Source organism: Dermacentor variabilis, chromosome 8 (genome assembly GCF_050947875.1).
Source record: "Dermacentor variabilis isolate Ectoservices chromosome 8, ASM5094787v1, whole genome shotgun sequence".
Taxonomy (NCBI): Eukaryota; Metazoa; Arthropoda; class Arachnida; order Ixodida; family Ixodidae; genus Dermacentor; species Dermacentor variabilis.
The window spans coordinates 106,529,796-106,547,823 of NC_134575.1; the positions used below are offsets into that span (position 1 = coordinate 106,529,796).

Below are 18,028 nucleotides of genomic sequence, written 5' to 3' on the forward strand. Positions count from 1 at the left end.
CGCTAGCGACACAACACCCTTATTGCAGGGCGTCTTTCTGGCTCAGATAAAGATATTGCTGATCTTCTGCAGATGTCGCTTGATTGAGCCAGGCTGGGCCAGGCTGGGCCAGGCGGGATATTGGGCCACGTGGGGCCGGTAGTGGGACATTCCCAAAGGACGTGCGGTCCATTAGAGTATCCCACACAATGGAGGCAGGCGGGAGGGTCAGTTGAGTTGATTCAATGGGCCCATGCATGGGTTAAAAGAGTGCTAACAGCAGTTAGGCCTTAGCTGCTTCAGTATGTTTCTGCAACAGTGTCAAGGACCTAATATATCTGGTGCCTGTAGTAATTCAGCTCGGGCGAGCATGCTACCTCTTTTGTTGCCTGATTTTCCAGCATGTTCTGTTATTAACGAATGAAAGCCTAATCTCTCCTCCAGCTCTTCCCCGCAACTCGCGCGCCCGAGAACATGGGAACTGTCCCTTGTCTTCCTGCGGCAAATGAGCAAGCGAATTAAGGAAGTGACAGTGCCCTTGCCTCCCTTCTCATCCCTCCTCACCACTCTATTGTGCGAGAGCTCATGAACAATGACCCCCCCCCCCCCCTTGCAACTTGGTTGCCTGAAAGGATGCGCCTTTTTCGCTGGCGCTTTTCCTCGCCTTTCCTCGCCCATGTCCGACTGTCGCCTTACCACTTACCTACAGTGAAAATGGCCAAAAGGGCCAAAGAAAGCTATTAGCTTAAAAAAAAAAAAAGTACAATGTGAGCCACTTCGCCACATCCACCTTTGTCCCGCATATCCTGCACAGCACACCTTCGTCGCATCACATTGCCGGCCTCGTATGCCCCCTCACACCGGAGGGCACTGTAAAAATGCAAGAGGCTAGGTTTTAACCGAAGCATCTTGTGTGCCCACCTTATTCTTGGGATTCTCGAGGTTGATGCGCAGGATGCCCATGCCTGTCAGGACGTACTTCATAGAGCCCAGCAGGTTGTCCAGCACCGTCGGCTGCACAGCACAGGCACCATTTGACAAAATATAGTTGAGTGACTGCTGGCACACACTGTGCTCAGTATAACAAACTCCACAAAAATTTCCCCCACAGAACCACATCTCGGCAACATAACTCCCGAGAAATGCCGATACTGAAAGAAGCCCATTCCTGCTGTGACATCACACTAATGGGCTAATGCAGCTGTCTGGCTCATCTATACACCATATTCACTCGATTATAACGGCCAGAATCTTTTTCTGGAAGAATTTACTGAAATATGACATGCTCGTCGGAATCGACTACGAATGCGATAGGCAATGCCCAAATTCTACCCTCCCAATTTCACACCCCATCTTCTAATCTCAAAGGCACTGCTTCGTCATGCTCTAAGCGCAGGAAGTTTGTCAGCATTGGACGCATCTAACTCATGCTCCAGCAACTTCAGAGTTTAAAATATTTATTTTTCTGAGGGAAAACAAATTATGCTGTTCCTCTCGATGATCGGAGTGTGCAGTGCAATCGAGGGTGTTTCATTTTCCATTTCCGTCCGCAAATAAAACTGGCTGTGTGTTACACTAGGGGGTGCGTTATAATCGAGTAAACATGGTACACATTCAATTTCAGGTGCCCAGTAGAGTATTTGATACTGCATTCTTAGGTTTCCACAGACTACAAGGTTGCGTCACCACCAAATTGTTTGTGACAGCACCTACCTCTCCTGCGCAAGAACATGGTTTGCAACAGTCTACAACATTTACAGTGGAACCCCAATTATACGACTTTCTCGAGACAGCGAAAAAGCGTTGTAAAATCCAAACATAAATTATGTCTATAAGAATACTACTTATATCGCGCGACGGATTTACGAGAAACTTCAATGTAAACTACTAACATATTCTGCAGGGCTTGGAAACCCAAATTACCAAGAAAGTAAATGCGATAAGAATTAATGCTGCAGTACAGGCACCATCCATGCTTTATTCAAACAAACCTTTACAGCACTCCACTGCCCACTGCCATGATTCCTGCCAGCCGGCGCGAACTCTAAAAAAAGGTCGGTAATTTTCTTTTGGACCTTGTTTGATCCGTGAACCAAGAGCTTTCGCTCGAGTTAGGCAACGTCGAAAAGGAGGTCCTCTGGAGCGGCGTGTGAGCAGATGAAGTTCCGGATGCCATCCATGTGCCGTAGCACCTCGGCAAACGTGGTAGGCACAGGCACAGCATCTGTGGCGTCATCGTTGTCCTTGTCCGATGTCGCAGCGGTGTCGGCACTACGCAAAGCCTCCTCAACAGCATCATCCAGCGACACCACGCCGCAGATTGCAACGTTGTCGTAGGCCTCCATGTACTCAGCGAAGGCTGTGGTGAGGTTTAAACCCTCGAAATCGTCGGCGGAGAAGCCTGCATCGGCCTCGAGTGGCATCAAGGTTGTTACGTCCCCAGCAGAGGAGGGAGTCACTGGCTCAAAGCCACAGTGCTTGAACGAGTTAGCGATTGTGCTTCGTGACACTTCGTTCCATGAACTGGCAATAAAATGCATGGTGTCCAGCACAGTGATCTTTTTCTCCAACTCGCTGTGCTCCATAGCGACCAGCCGACACTGCAGTAACCGCTTCTGGTACCTTTGCTTGACGCACTTAATGATGCCGGCATCCAGTGGCTGCAGCTGGCTTGTGCAGTTGAGCGAAAAAAAAAAAAAACTTTATGTTCCTCAGGCTGGACGTATCGGGTGGGTGGCACGGTGCGTTGTCCACGAAAAGGAATATTTTCCTCACCTGAGCACCCATTTTGTTATCCAGCTGCTGCAAAAAATTGCTGAAGAGCGAAGACGTCATCCACGCCTTTTTGTTGAAGTTGTAGCTGCATGAGAGCGTCTTCAAGTTCTTAAAGCACCGTGGCTTTGCAAACTTTCCAACCACGTGCACGGGCAACCTCTCGGAGCCATCCTCGTTAGCACAGAATAGTGCCGTCACAAGCTCTTTACTATGCTTGCCACCATGACAGCTGTCACCGTTAAACGCAAGGGTTTGCTCGGGCTGCATATGGTAAAAAATACCCCTCTCACCGGCGTTGAAAATGTCGCAGGGCTTGTATGCAACAATCATCTCCGGCAGAGACTCCATTCAGTTGTTCACCGTTGAAACGTCCACAGAAGTGCTTTCTCCGCAGGAGCAGCTGTACACAATCCTGTTTCGTTTTTTAAAGCGATCCAGCCACCAGTTCGATGCCTGAAAGTCGTCGATGCCCAAACGCAATGCCACAAGGCCTGCCTTTTCATCTAGAACGGCGCCGTCAACGTTGATCGCAGAGCTCTGTGCTTGATGCAGCCACTTGACGAGAACTTTTTCTAACTTCTCATGCTGTCCTTTTGCCGCTTTCCGCTTTAGCCTGAACTTGTTGGCATTCTGCAATATCACCGCTTTGTTTGCCAGGATCATCTTAAGCTAAGATTCGGGTATCTTAAGCTCCTGGGCAATGCTGGCTTTCGTGGCTCCATGCCGCTTTTCCACTTCCTCTATAATATTCAGCATATCGCCTAGCGACAGGACTGTCCGCTTTCGGGAAATCGTGCATCACGTTGCTCCACACAACTCAAAACCTCCACTGAATGATGGTCACTAGGATTACGACAAACAACATGTGTGATAAACCTAGGCATCTCCGCGATACCTTGTCAACGATCTGCTGCTAGGAAACTGGAAGGAGAAAAACACTTCCCCAACGCGACGAGAGGCACCGCCGCGGAGAAGAGAGGGAGAAAGTGATTGTGGAGAAGAAAAGGCGCTATTTCAGCGCAGCGGGCATCGCGGGTGGCTGCTGGTGGGGGGGGGGGGGGGAGAGAAATGCTTCCCCAACGCGACGAGAGGCGAAGCCACCGAGAAGAGAGGGAGAACGTGATCGTGGAGAAGAAAAGGCACTATTTCAGCGCAGCGGGCATCGCGGGCGGCTGCTGGCGGGGGGGGGGGGGAAATAAACGCTTCCCTAACGCGACGAGAGGAGACGCCACCGAGAAGAGAGGGAGAAAGTGCTTGTGGAGAAGAAAAGGCACTATTTTAGCGCAGCGGGCATCGTGGGTGGCTGCTGGTGGGGAGGGGGAGAGAAACGCTTCCCCAACGCGACGAGAGGCGCCGCCGCCGAGAAGAGAGGGAGAAAGTGTTTTTGGAGAAGAAAAGGCACTATTTCAGCGCAGCGGGCGGCTGCTGGTGGGAGGGGGGAGAGAAACGCTTCCCCAACGCGACGAGAGGCGACGCCACCGGGAAGAGAGGGAGAAAGTGATTGTGGAGAAGAAAAGGCGCTATTTCAGCACAGTGAGCATCGCGGGCGGCCGCTGGTGGGGGAGAGAGAAACGAACAGTGAGACAAGGCAGGGAAGAAAGCTGCGCCACAGCGAACCAGTCAAGCGGTGTCAAGTGCTCCGTATGTGGAGAGACAGAGCGAGGAAAGAGACCCGAGGCACTTTTCTTTCATCTGCCGTTCGGTCTCGCGCTTTGCGAGGGTTGTCGTATAACATGGGTCAGGCGTAAAATTGCGTCGGGTAATGGGGTGTTTAATGCATTGCTTCTATGGGGACTTTGCCAGGACTGCTAATCCGTTGTAAAACCTGGGTCATCACAAAACCGGGGTTCCACTGTAGTTTAGCTCCAAAAGCTACTCGTTTTGATGGTATTGGGGTGATGGCAAAAAGTGGGCAGTTCTTTGCAGCACTGGCACAAACTAAGAAGGCTGAAGACTGGAGTTAGCCAAGGCGCGATGGCCCTGTGTGGATAATGTGGCAACATTTGAGAAGTATTTCTTCCCTTGTCTATTTCAACGAGTACATTCATGACCAGTTTAAGTGTATCATAATGCTTTCCTTAGCCGACAAAAATGCTTGTTTATTAAAGCATTGATTACTGTGAGCATGTGTCTAGTGTAAGACATTCAGTGAGAGCACATTTAGGCCACGAATAATGTGTCTAATATATAACTGCATATAAATGTGGCTTTCCTTGGTAGATTGATCTGAGAGGCAACACACCACATTTTGTTGCAGAAAGCCACCACAAAGATGCCAAGTAATCGCACAATTGCACTGACTGGCCAGTGCCAGTAAGCGCAAGGACTCCTGAAATTCTGTCAAATCAGCACCTGTTGCACCACTGTCTGTAGCTGCCAATCTGCCACAGCTGTACCAGTCAGTCTCAATCCCAACCAACTGCCACGGCATGAAAGGGATGATCTTCAAACACATTGGAAACTGCAAAATTCCTGCAGCCCTCTATCGACTGAGCCCAATGTAATGAGTTCGACTCCCAGCCACTGAGGCCACGTTTTGATGTAAGGTGCTTAAAGCATTCGCAGTCATTGCAAATGAGGTCTCCCGTGGCACTAGTTGTTCCCTTAGCATGTTAAATGATCCCAAATGAGCCACAGTGGACTTGTTCTGCAACAAAGTAATTCTTTGCAAATGTGTATCAATACAGTCTATTGGGTCATTTTTGTCAATAGCAACAAAACCCCGCTTATGCATCGCTCGATTTTGTGACGACCTGGGTTTCACGATAAATGAGTGCAGTTCTAGTGAACTCCCGCCCTCATAAAAACAATACATTAAAGAGCTCGACTATACGATGCGAGACATGCTCGTCCCGCCTCATGTGATGACCAACGTGAAACTGCGAGCCCAACGGCAGGCACGTGACAAGCGTCACCAGCCTCCAATAGCTCCTTTACGGCGCCGTCCCCTCCGTATGCGGAAAATTACAAGTGGTTTCTGTGCTCTCTCCCTAGCCGCCTTTTTCCTTCCTTCATGTATGCCGCCCTCTTAGCATTTGTTTTCCCTCCTCCTCTTTACCTTGCTCAACCGCTGCTAACCTACGTCCTTTCATTGCTGTTTCATTGCGCTTTCTCTCTCTCGGTGTCTTTTGTGTTTACTGCTTGTCCACATGCTTCCACACTTCTTTTGCCAAGATGGTTTCACCTTCGCGTGACTTGGCATTGAATGCCTCCGCATTATTGGTCAGAGTGTCAGCCAAGCTTGCCATTTTTACACAGTGTCAAGACTGCTATCAGCCGTCTGCATCGATGCTTTCAGTGCTGAGTCACGCAAAAGTGATGCCTGAAAGTGATTACCTGAGACTACTGCCCCAGTAGCTATGTAAAGTACAAGAACATGTGTAGATCGTATCAGAAATGTGTGTTCACATACACAGACCGGAGCTTTCTGTTAACACACAAGCCCACAAGACCTTTTATGCGCCTATCGCTGGGTTCCTGGTTTCGCGTGGCTCGTTGCACGAGACAGGACGTGCGAGGCGCACTGCCTTGTGCCGACACTGTTGGCCATTGCCTCGGAGGAGAATGACGCCACGGATGCTGCCGTGCCAGTGCCTACGCTCGCGGATATACTACGTAGCATCGACAACATTCAGACGTTCATATGTGCAGGTGATGCTGTAGATAGCCTCCTAGCTGATGCTGCTCACTCAAAAGAATGCTCTTGCTAAATGGTTCAAAGAAAGTCTATAAGAAACTGACCAATTTTTTAAAAGTTTTTAGGTTAGAAAACAAGAAATGTTTGAGCATGCTGGCTGGGAGGATCGTGGTACACGTTATGCTAAATCCCTCCAATAAACCGTGACTGGCACCTGCACTGCAGTAATATTTTTTCATGTGCTTTTCTGGCAGTTTTCATTTCTGAGTCCTGCAGAGTATTGTCCTATAGTTTAAAGTGAAACTCCTTGCAACTCTGCTGCACAAAGTTATGTATTATAGGCGTAATTTTTGTAAGTTGGACTATACAATGATCGGATTATACCGTGTTTTCACATGGTCACACAAAAGTCATATAATCGGGGTTCTGCTGTATTACTAATATTTTTTTATTATGTTGTTCATTGGAAACCCCTGCAACGAAGGCCTAACACTACGCAAGCAAGCACGCAGTCATGAAACCAATGGGAGACGTGGTCTGAGAGACCTCGTCACTCACCCTGAAGCTACGCAGCTCTTCATCAGAGAAGCCTTCGCTGTGGATGATTTTCATCTGCTTCACGATGGTGCTCTTGCCGCTCTCCCCAGCACCTGGTGGGACATGGAAACAAAGCCACTGTCAAGACTCCAGCTGTCGCAACAAACTTGATGTGTGGGCCATCATTAACCCTTTCGGGGTCACCACCCCACATGCATGGCACTGAAAACAAGCTGCAAACAAGGCATACATGTTTTCTTTCATTTTTTTTTATTTTCTGTTTGTCAATTTTTAAAGACCTAGCAAATGTAAATCCACCCTGCTCAAACATTACATTGAGGTTGCGGTATTTGTAAATAAATAAATAAATAAATACACGTGCTACGAGGACTGCATGTTTGAAAGATGTGCCTTTTGCAACGAAACACCAGCAAAAAAATATAGTTATGTTCATTTGCCGCTAGTATCCTGTGAGAAACAGTCATCACTTCGCAAACTGGTGGCCACCACCACGCTGGCTGCATGCTTCACTTTTGCTTGCTGCTGCACGCTCACACCTGCACACAGTTTCTGGTTATGGGGGCAGCAAAAACCAATTTGTATCACATTTCCTGTAATTTCCATGAGATCCTTGCCGGCATACTTCTCTCACAGGCTTGCAATTCCTCTGTTGACAGGCAAGTGTTCAGAGATTGACGACAATGCCATGCATGTCTTTCTTTTCTCTTGACATGGGAGATCAGATTGTATCCAATTTAGTGATCCGGCAAGCAACTACTGCATTGTATTTGTCATTCGCTTGCTCTTTCAGACAAATTTATATGTGTGTGCTCACATGCACACGTGACATTTACTATGGCTGCATATGCTGGTTGTTTCAGCTATTTTGGAGATACAAACTAGTCACAGGAATTTTACTATGTACTCAAATACTTATTACTGAACATTCGTGTATTAAAGAATAAACCACATAGACGGTATGAAATCTTTTTTGTCATTCTAACGTTACTTGAGAAAAAAAATAATTTGCTGAATTTTTCTGGAAACAAGCTATTCTGAATTTAAGATATTTGTAATAGAAAAAAAAAATAAACTGCCCTTTAAGGGCTAAATGGTAAGTGTGATCTCATGCAAAAATCAGTGGATGAAAACAAAGAGGTCATCTTAACATGGTACCATAGAAGGCTAGCTGAGCACATAGATGCACTGTCAACAGGGTTTATTGCACAAAGTGAGATGCAAGCTAGGTTACTCGGTATACAACTGCTTTCACCAAGGATCCCCATCAAGCACAAACTATGAAAGCACCCCTCGATGAGCTGTAACCCAACCTGCAGTTATGTGCGATCAACCCTTAGTTGCACCGTGCACCACACCACACCAGAAAAACACCGCCGCTCACCAGAAGTCACAGCACGAGTTTTCCAGCTAGTGTGGCCACACATTTTTTTAGGGGCGAAAAGTTAACAAACTAGGCTCAGTGACACCACTTTAGTCTTTTCGCACTGATTTCTCTGTCCTTTGTCCTCCCATGCCAAGCTGTATGGTCACAATTCACCATTTGCATTCCATGCTTGCCATCTTGTGGGCTTTCTCTTACTTCCTTTGACATTGTGCACATCAGGACCATTCGTTGTGCCGCACCAAAGTAACAGATGTACATGCACTGAATACGTATGTATTGTGTGAACACAACTCTTCCTTGTCACATGCGCTCAAATTTTGCACAGAGATGGCATTTCGTGGTGCACGGAGTTTCAACACTGCGCTATATGCTTGCCTAGCTTACTGCATGCCTATGAACTGGAAATACTTGTTATCTGCAGCCATGCAATGCCAAAGAGAGAGAGAAAGAAAGGAGAAAAGAAAGAAAGTTGAGCTGGTGATTTTGCTGCAATGGAACAGTGGTGCCATCTGTCATTATTAGGGTGAAACAAAACATGCACCCGGTTCCGTCATTACAGTTGAAGCCACTTACAATAACGTTCAAGTGCCAAGAAAATCCCATTACTACAATCGACAGTTGTTATAACAGGGTCAAAAGAAAGTAAGCAGAGGGGACAAACATTCAAACATTTCATTGAGACAGAAAGAAACAAAGTCAAACCCACTTATACATTACCGTAGTTAGCAACATTAGAATGTAACAATAAGCAGCTGCCCCACGCTGAACTTTTGGGCATGGTCTAGGGTAAAGTAAACTGCTTACTACAATGTTCCCATGCTGCTTTATTGACTACAACAATTGAATCTGGCTACTAGGTGTCTGCAACAAAGAGAAAAGGAACGCGAAATCCAGGAAAATAAAGAAAGCAGAAAAATGTGAGCAGTTTCACCACACCTACCTCTGTGCAGCATACCCAACACGACAAGCCTTCGTAGCCTTTCTTCCATTTCCCTTCCGCCCCTCCGACATTGGCGAGAAGGCGGAAGGGAAATGGCAGAGGGGTGCACGAGGCCATTGATGCGATGCAATAAAGGTGTGATGAGCGGGATGCGTGGCACAAAGGCAACTGTGACAAACGGGCTTGTGTAACCCTCCCTTCACCCCTCCCTCCCGAGGATCTTGCATCCATTTTCCTTTCGGTGGACACACCTAGGAGCCACATTTCAGTGTTACAACGAATAACACGGCATGGAAGCATTGTAGTCAGCAGTTTATTTTACCATAGAACACATACAAAAGTTGACGGTGCATCGGCTGCTCATGTTATATCTAAAACATATTTAAAACCGGTGTTGTTATAGGTGCATTCGACTGTACATCGTCCTGCTCCTGTGAATGCTGAATAGTGTTTGTATATGGCAATGCTGAACGTGACATATACTTTCGATTGATTATGAATTAAACACTTAAGGGGACACTAAAGGCAAATATTAAGTCCAACTAAAGTGACAGAGCAGTGCTCGAGAAACAATAAGGCATCAATATTATCACGAACAGAGCCTTCATAACTGAGAAATTGAGGTATATGCAGGACGTGATTAGAGACTCCCCCGTGATATTAAAGTAGTTACCCAATGACGAAAGCACTCCTCAGTTCAATTCTGTCACTAGTACTCAACCACTCATTGCAAAACAACACATCCTTGTATTGTGTCATAAGACGAAATAAAATCCTACTTGTCCAGTTCTATGTCATTTTTACAAAAGGAACTCATTGAAATTACCCTCGACAATGACACGGGTGGTCCAAAGGTTTCGTTTTCACTCGATTCCGCACCGCCCACGCTTTTGCGTTTTAGTAGTTTCGTTATCGCATAGTGCTGCGCTGGTTTTGCTGGCTCGCGAAGCTTGCACAAACTGCAAGTAGCAGAGAATTCAACTTCCATGTGATGTTGTGGGATGCCCGAATGATCTAGGCCACTTGACCAAAAAGCTGCTGCAGCGAAGAATCCACCGCTCTGTCTTGGTTCAGTACCACCGTCTCTTGGGTGCCATTTTACTCACCAACGGCAGCAAAGGGTGGTGATGGTGTATGCAACTTCACCATTACCCGGTAGGGTGGTGGGAGATTTGAATTTCAAAAAAGGTATTCGGACCTTTCAGATACAACTTTCTTGTAAACGAAGTCTTTTCTTGGCGCGAAACACGCATTGCAAGGCTTCTGGAATGGTATTTAAACAGTCCACGTCGACTTAGTATTTGCCTTTAGTGTCCCTTCAAGGAATGTAGCATTCATATGTGGTAGCATGCACTTCCTCCACTGTGTGAAGTATGAGCACGAGAGCCGGTGCATTAGCTGGAAATGTTATGTATACCCCACACTGCCATTTACACAACAATCTGTATCTGGAGCAGGAAAACAAAGCATTATACTTTGGTTTTACGTGCCAAAACCACAATCTGATTATGAGGCATGACGTAGTGGGGGACTCCGGTTTAGTTTTGACTAGCTCAGGTTTTTCAATGTGCACCCAATGCATGGCACAAGGGAGTTTTTTAATTTTGTCCGCAATGAAATGCCATGGCCAGGATTTGATCCCACGACCTCGTGCCGCTAAGCACGAGGTCGTGGGATCAAATCCTGGTTACGGCAGCCACATTTCGTTTAATGGTCGCTTAGCAGCTATAGCCACTAAGCCACCATGGTGAATACCGAGGAGGAAAGGAGGACCATGCACCCACCGAGCAGCAGGATCTTGATGACATTGCACTCCTGGCGTGCAAGCTCGGCGATCTGCCGGTCGATCTGGGCACTGCGCAGGCGCGCCTTCCTCTCCTCATCGTCAAGACTGAGGCATCCCCCCATGCCCCATCACCACTGGGTGCCGCCACGTGCACCACCACAGGGAATTTGATGACACGGCGACTGGTGGGAGACGGCGCGCACCACTGTTGCCGCTGATGGAACAGCAGCTGCCTGCAACGAGTCCATGCCAATGTGATTGTCAGAACAGCCTTGCGCACACGAGACTGCACCGTGAAAAAGCCAATGCAGAATTTGCAGCTTAAGGACAAAACAAATGACAAAGGCCTTTGCGTTGCATTCCATGTCATGATTAAATACAAGACAGAAAGAAAAAAAGTTCCCGCAAGGTTTTTTTTTCATTAACTGTGTTTTAAAACATGTCACTTAGTACTAAGAATGCACCATTCGTATAACAAATTTTTCCACAACATGAATGCTACCTGATGTTACCTGAATAGATGTGCAACAAAGCGCCACCTGTGACCAATACTATTAAAAATAAATTTATCCAATGTGCTACGAGAATCCTTCGACACTTATGAAAGTACAGAAGACAGTCATCAGGAGTCCCAGTAGGATGTGCATAAATTACTTAAATGGCAGCCACATAAGACTGTTAGTTTCAGGTCTTGTATGGTGCAACGGTGATTCTGCCCAGGTGCCTGGCCTATATCGTCATCAACCTAAGTCCAGTCCACTGCAGGTCAAACGCTTCTCCCAGTAATATACAGTTACGCTTGTTCCACATCAACTCACTCTTATCTTATACCTGCTAACTTCCTAATTTCACTGCGCCAGCCAATCATCCACCATCGTCGGATGTTTTTCTCTTCCTTTAGCCAGTCTTAGCACACCATTCTGTTTCTCTGACAGAACACCAATAGACCTTTCTTTTTCCCACTTCACAACTGCGCTTCCCTGCACTTTGCATTAGCTCAGCTAATGGTAGCACCGGTAATCTTACAGATGGAATGCTAGCTACCCATGCTGCGTCTCATTTAATGCACATGGTTTCATCACAAGAGCCACGTCTGCATTTTCCATGTCACGGCACAACCAAACCATGTTGTATACACTGTTTGCAGAAATGACCATGCCGTCATTAGCTGGGCACACTGCCTGGCTGAAAAGCTAGCTTTACAGTTATACAAAAGGGTCCATTATCTGCTCCACATATTACATGATTTGTCAAACTCCATCTATCTCTCTTATCCTCGTCAGTGGTGGTGTGTGCGTACAAACACTGAAGGCGCAAACTGCATTTTCACCCATTTCAACTCTGAGGTGCAGGGCGCAAATTTTTTTCGCGCTTTCTGAATGAACTGCCAGCACCTTTTCACCAGCAGCAAGAATTTTATACCTAAACATTCCACCAAGATTGGCACCTTTGACATTGTATGGGAAAGCACATAAGTAACTTTTCATATCCTTATTAATTTTCAGTGCAATGATTACCGCGATAAAAAAAAAATTATATGGTACTAAAGGTCAAGTCCTAAGCTCCCTCCTACTGTGATGTTTAACTGTAATGTGCTTGAGAATGTTGAGACCACTGCATCAGAAGTCGACACGCAGCTCTCGCCACCTAGTAGCGGCATGTAGAAGTATGCAGCGTGCCAAAATTCACCGATGCACGCAAGCAGCATTGCTCAATGATTGTGATTGCTTCCTCACTGGAAATGCTTTTTTCCAAATTTCGGGCTGCCAAGTTTGGAGTGCAGCCCTTACATGAGTCTATACGGTAGTTTTCTTTTAGAAAGAAGCAGAAAACAAATTTTGGCGCTGCTTTAACGCACATTAAGGAAAATGCAGCAGGATGCAGCAACGTTTGCCTTTTGGAGCAGTTTGGAACAACTAGAGTAGCAATCACAGCACTGAAGGTGTTATAGCAGGAAACTTGCCGATGATGACAATAGTACCATGCATAGCACGTGGAAGTCATGTGGGAACCATGTATTTTGTTAGCATATCGCAGTATCCATGCAGAGATCAATGAGGATGTGGAAACCCTATGCTAGGCACTGGAATGTTAGGTACATTAAAGGAAAGCTTACCTAATCTGTGGTAGAGAATGTTAAAAAAAAAAAGAAAAGATTACTGCTGGTGCAAGAGTAAGGAACGTAAAGAATATAATTTAGGTCAATAAATTTCTTTCGGGATTAATGAGTTGCTCTAGCATGAACCGGGAGTACTAAAGAATGAAACTAGGCGCAGAAGAAAGGTAAAAGTGATGATCTTGGTGGCATCTGCCACCACACCATTTCAATTGGGAAACTCAATATTTGTCCATCCGTTCATCGCTGAGGCATGCACACCTCAAGGCCAATGCCAAAGAATTCCAGAAGATTTGATGACAGCAATCACTGGCCAATGCCTGCGGACTCTCCACAGAGTGGCTGAAAACTCTATGCGACTCGAGCATGCTGATTCATTGCAGAAAGTGTGACATTTTCCTGTGCATCATTGCTGGCACGGACTACTACTCTCAATTTTCGTTACGTAAAGTATAACACTGCCAGCTCTAGGCACGTGAAAAAAATATGTTCACAATGTAAAATGTAAGGGTTGAAATGTTAAAAATCCCATTTTCTAGCACACTGAGCCACTGTCACAAGTGTTGGCTTAATGCCAACACTTACGTTTGCCACGTTGCCAACACTTGCCACGTTTGTGCAAGCAAAAATGTTCTTATAATGAATGCACTTTCTAGGTGTTTGTTTGGATTCAAGCCACATTTTGTTTTCCTATCTGTATGATGTCTTTCTTTCTCTCTCAATTGCAAGTTTCAAGAAGCGCTCAGCTTAACATAGTGCGAAAGCAAATGGATATGGGACAGGTGCTTGGCCCTGTGTCTGTCTTCTTTCGTCCTGCGACATGTTGTGTGTGCACTTTTTGAATCCTGCAAGTACAAACCAACTAGCCCAGCAACATGCTCTTGCTTTTAACGTTACACCGATCACACTAAGCACACTTTGCGAGCTACACCAATGATGCTTTTAAAGATGGTTTATGCTCTTCGGCAAATATTATTTGCAAAAGCTTTGCACTTATGAAACACATACTATGATTCATGATTTACATTGTTAGCCTTAGACCTTGATGCCATGTGATTGTGGAATTGAAGCCAATGAGTGCTCAAGGAATGCACATTCAACAGAAATGCTTTGGCTTTCCTCAGATTTAATATATACACCACCAAAATATGCGACATAAGTATTGCACGCAATTTTGCACATCAGTGCGCATCGAAAGCGTTGTGGAAAAACAAAGGCCAATGTGCTGGCACTGCCTTTTACGTAAGCGTTCCTTCAAAGTGCTGTGTTCGGCATTCCCTGCCACATCTTTAAGCACATACTGGCTCCATAACTACACAACGTGTGTGCTAAAGTTCGTAATTAAAAAGTTTATTAGTGAATTTTTGTTGACATACTCTCAGGGCACGTAATGCCCGTAAAGACGCATAAGGCATGTGCAAAAGTAACATCCGCTTGGCTTGCACAGCGTTTCTTGTAAACCTGTAGAATGCTCTTGGCCAAATTTGTGAGTGCATACACAACAGTGCAGGCACTCAGACTAGTTATCAGAACGACTCCGTGACGCTGAAAACAACACACAACGGCAAACGGGACTACGCGCAAAAGCCCCGCACATTTAGTTTCGAGTGCGCACCCAAGACAGCTGTGCAGAGGCAGCCCAGTGCAGCTGTGCACCGATATTATTACTCGCGCTCCCGAGCCGAGCGCCTTTGCGCAAGACAGATGCGAGAAAACAAGCAGCTACGCGCCAATCGCAGCTGACAAGCGAGCGCTTGCAAGCTCCACCCCGCCACTTTTTCACGCTGCAATCTCTCGCATCGCTCAAACGAGCGCGCGGCAAATCTCCTGCTACACGCCCGTGCAAAGCCACCGAGCCACACCTCGGCGGTAGATGCACGCGACTTCAAAACAACAAAAAGAAACGAGCACGCAAACAAACGAAGCAGGCACGCAAACTGCGCGCGCTCCCAATGGAGCGTTGGCGGCCGGTGAGTTATGCAGCGAGCGTCAAGAATAGTGCCGAGATCATGCGGACATCCGGGTCTCGCGGTTACGCGCTACAGGTGCGTAGCGTAGCACCGTAGCGGAACGGCGGACCGTGGGAGCTAGCGACCCCGCCGACGCCGTGTGTTTGGTGTATTCAACACGACGGACGCTGCGAACAGAAGAGTTCTTTTTTTTCTCGCTCGGAGATCTCGCTATCACGGTGGTGGGTGAAGCCAGCAGTTATACGAGCGCAAAATGCGACGAACAACCCCGACCTACTACGGAGCGCGCGAAGGCAGCGATTTCCCCGCTGCGTACCATGAAAACTCGTTTCCTCGGGTCATATCTTAAGCTTTTGACATCGCAGGTAGTACTACATAGGAGTAGACAGTCTGTTCTAAACGCATGTTCCGCTAGCCCGGATGGTCGAACACTGGATCGAAACAGCCCCTGAGGCAGTGATGCACCCTACTAACACGCAACCGCCAACATTCGAGCGAATGTTCCAGCAAAAGTCGCAGGTTGCAGAAATTTACAACACGCAAGTGACGGCGGCACAGAAGACGGTCTAGCGTCTTAGCGTTATGGGTCGAATTCGCGGCCGAGCACATTTATCGGCTGCGGCTAGCACACGAAACGCTGCGCAGAGTGCAAAGTAGCCTGGCTGGCACCCAGCTTGGCGATGCTCGCAGATAAGACACTACGCGCGAGGAATGCTCCGCCCAGCTATCCCTTCCGATAAGACTGCGCGGCTTCGTCAAATGAGGTTGCTGCGCACGTGACGACAAAGCGAGCAAGCTCATTTGCGACAACAAAGCGCGCGTGCAAAGCACGCTGCGGCGGACATTTTTAAATAGACGGTGTGATGCTAATGGGTCGCTTACGCTCTTTTTTTTTTTCGTTGAGAGGGGTCGACACGGACGCGGTCACGATGCCTCGCCGGGCGCCGTCAGTCAACGTGGTCTCAGCGGCACCTCCATATGGCTCGTTCGGTCACGGCACAGAACAAGGTCGATCACCAGAGCGTCCAGGCGGAAAAGTGACAAAAATACGGCGCTGACAACAAAAAACGTGCTCACGCAATGACTCACGCACGCACGCACAGGCTTGTTGACATTCCCAGAAACCCTTACGAGAGACGCCGACGAAGCTTCGACAAGTCGCCGTGGCACGTCGCCAGCATCGACATAATTTAGCACTGAATGAAAAAAAAAAAAAGTATGTCAGCCGGCAGGTCACAAATTTACTTCGCTCGCAGCTGTTATTACTTTCCACTAGAACGAGCCAAACAGACATAATATAATGGAATAAAATGAGTCTACAGAGCCACAAATAAAAGAATACTTCATGCGCTCTTTGAGTAAATACACTGTATACGTTTCACAATACTATCAAACAACACTCGTAAGACTACGCGGACGTTAATACGGAGATAATTCCGAAGCGTATCAATGCATTCATTCAACTAACCTATTTATTTACCTTTGAGTGCCGTGCTTCCGTAACACAGATGGCGACACAGTCGGCCTTTCGTTGTCGCCTTCGGGTACTCTTCACCACAAAACTCGTTTCCGAGGATGTTGTCGGCGGTGTGTGTGCGTGGTTCATTGTTTTCCAAAACACACTTCCAGTGCCGAAAAGAACAACCAGTTACAAGCTGCCCACCTAGAGTGTGCAAAGTTTCCTCATTGCGTTCGGATCACGAGTGAAACCCAGAACGGCGCTTTCGGGAAACCAGACGGAGTAAGCCGCACGCATTACTCGAGCGCTGTGCAGGTAAGCCCAACCTACAATTCTCGAGCAGCCTTGCGTTTGCATTTACGCGCTGTCAAATATAATAACTGCGCGCATTTTCGAGCACTTGAAATCAGTCGAAGATGAATTTGATTAGATTAGGTTGGCAGCGGCAACGCGTGTTTTCGTCGCATTAAAATACGGAGTATATGTGGGCTAAAAGAATACGAATGCCTCTGTCAAGCACGCTCGAATTGAATTGAGTTGATAAGAAGAGATCTAAAAGTCTAACTGCAGCTACATGTGAGGTTATGAATGCTTCAAACACAACTGAATATTTACGCTAAAAATTTTTTTTGGCACTAAACCGATTTTTACAGAAATTCATGCGACGGTTGGCGCGCATGGTTTTTGCAACGTTGTTATATCATGTCAACTATACCAGCACATTTTGGTTGCAGACGCGGGTTACAGTGACCCGAGGTTTCGTGTATGATAAATGTACAAATAATCATATTTAGCTGCGACTTATGTTTGTTAATGTAGCTGCAACTGAATAGTCATATCATGACGTACGGGCGCTCCTGATAATTACTATGGTTGTGGTAAACGCATAATATTGCATTTGTTTCCCGATTCGCAGGCGCGTTTCTTGGCAGCAAGTGAATATGTCTCGTTTTTAAACATATTCATTAATTATCAAGCTTGTCCGCTGCAGAAGGTCATAATTATGGCTATTAGCACACAGATAAATAGGTGAATGGTTTCTTCCACTGCTAGTTGTTATAATTACTTATCATCAATTACAGTGAGGCAACCACGCTTTCATACCAAGCGGTGCGAACGCACTGTACGATTTATCTCACCCCAATATGGGACTCGTTCTCGCGATGAAAGTGCGGACACCGCCCTCGATCTGTATACGCACGGCGAACCGTTCCATTGTTTGCAAGTATCGCGCGGTATCGACATTCACCGTGCCCGCAATCAATACAATATAATGAGGAACCATAGGAGATTGATGACGCGTCTTCTGCTGTGCGGCGACAATGCGCCAACCTTTCGGTGTAAGATCCGCACAAAGGGCGTAAAATAATGGTTGCTCGATAATCGTAATGCTATATCTCTCTATATATACTTTCATCATTCAT

At 46.7% G+C, this 18,028-nt stretch overlaps 1 protein-coding gene across 2 annotated transcripts in view; it reads right to left on the reverse strand.

Moving 5' to 3' along the window:
- LOC142590519 (guanine nucleotide-binding protein G(o) subunit alpha-like) overlaps positions 1-16,273 on the reverse strand; it is a 54,086-nt gene extending 37,813 nt beyond the window's left edge. For both annotated transcript variants that reach the window (XM_075702709.1, XM_075702707.1), the window contains exons 1-4: positions 16,028-16,273; positions 11,058-11,292; positions 6,950-7,041; positions 901-993 (exon numbers count right to left, since the gene is read on the reverse strand). In XM_075702709.1, the coding sequence (XP_075558824.1) occupies positions 901-993; positions 6,950-7,041; positions 11,058-11,181 (309 nt within the window). In that variant the 5' untranslated portion in view covers positions 11,182-11,292; positions 16,028-16,273. The remainder of the gene's footprint in view (positions 1-900; positions 994-6,949; positions 7,042-11,057; positions 11,293-16,027) is intronic.
- Between the last annotated feature and the right edge of the window lie 1,755 nt (positions 16,274-18,028).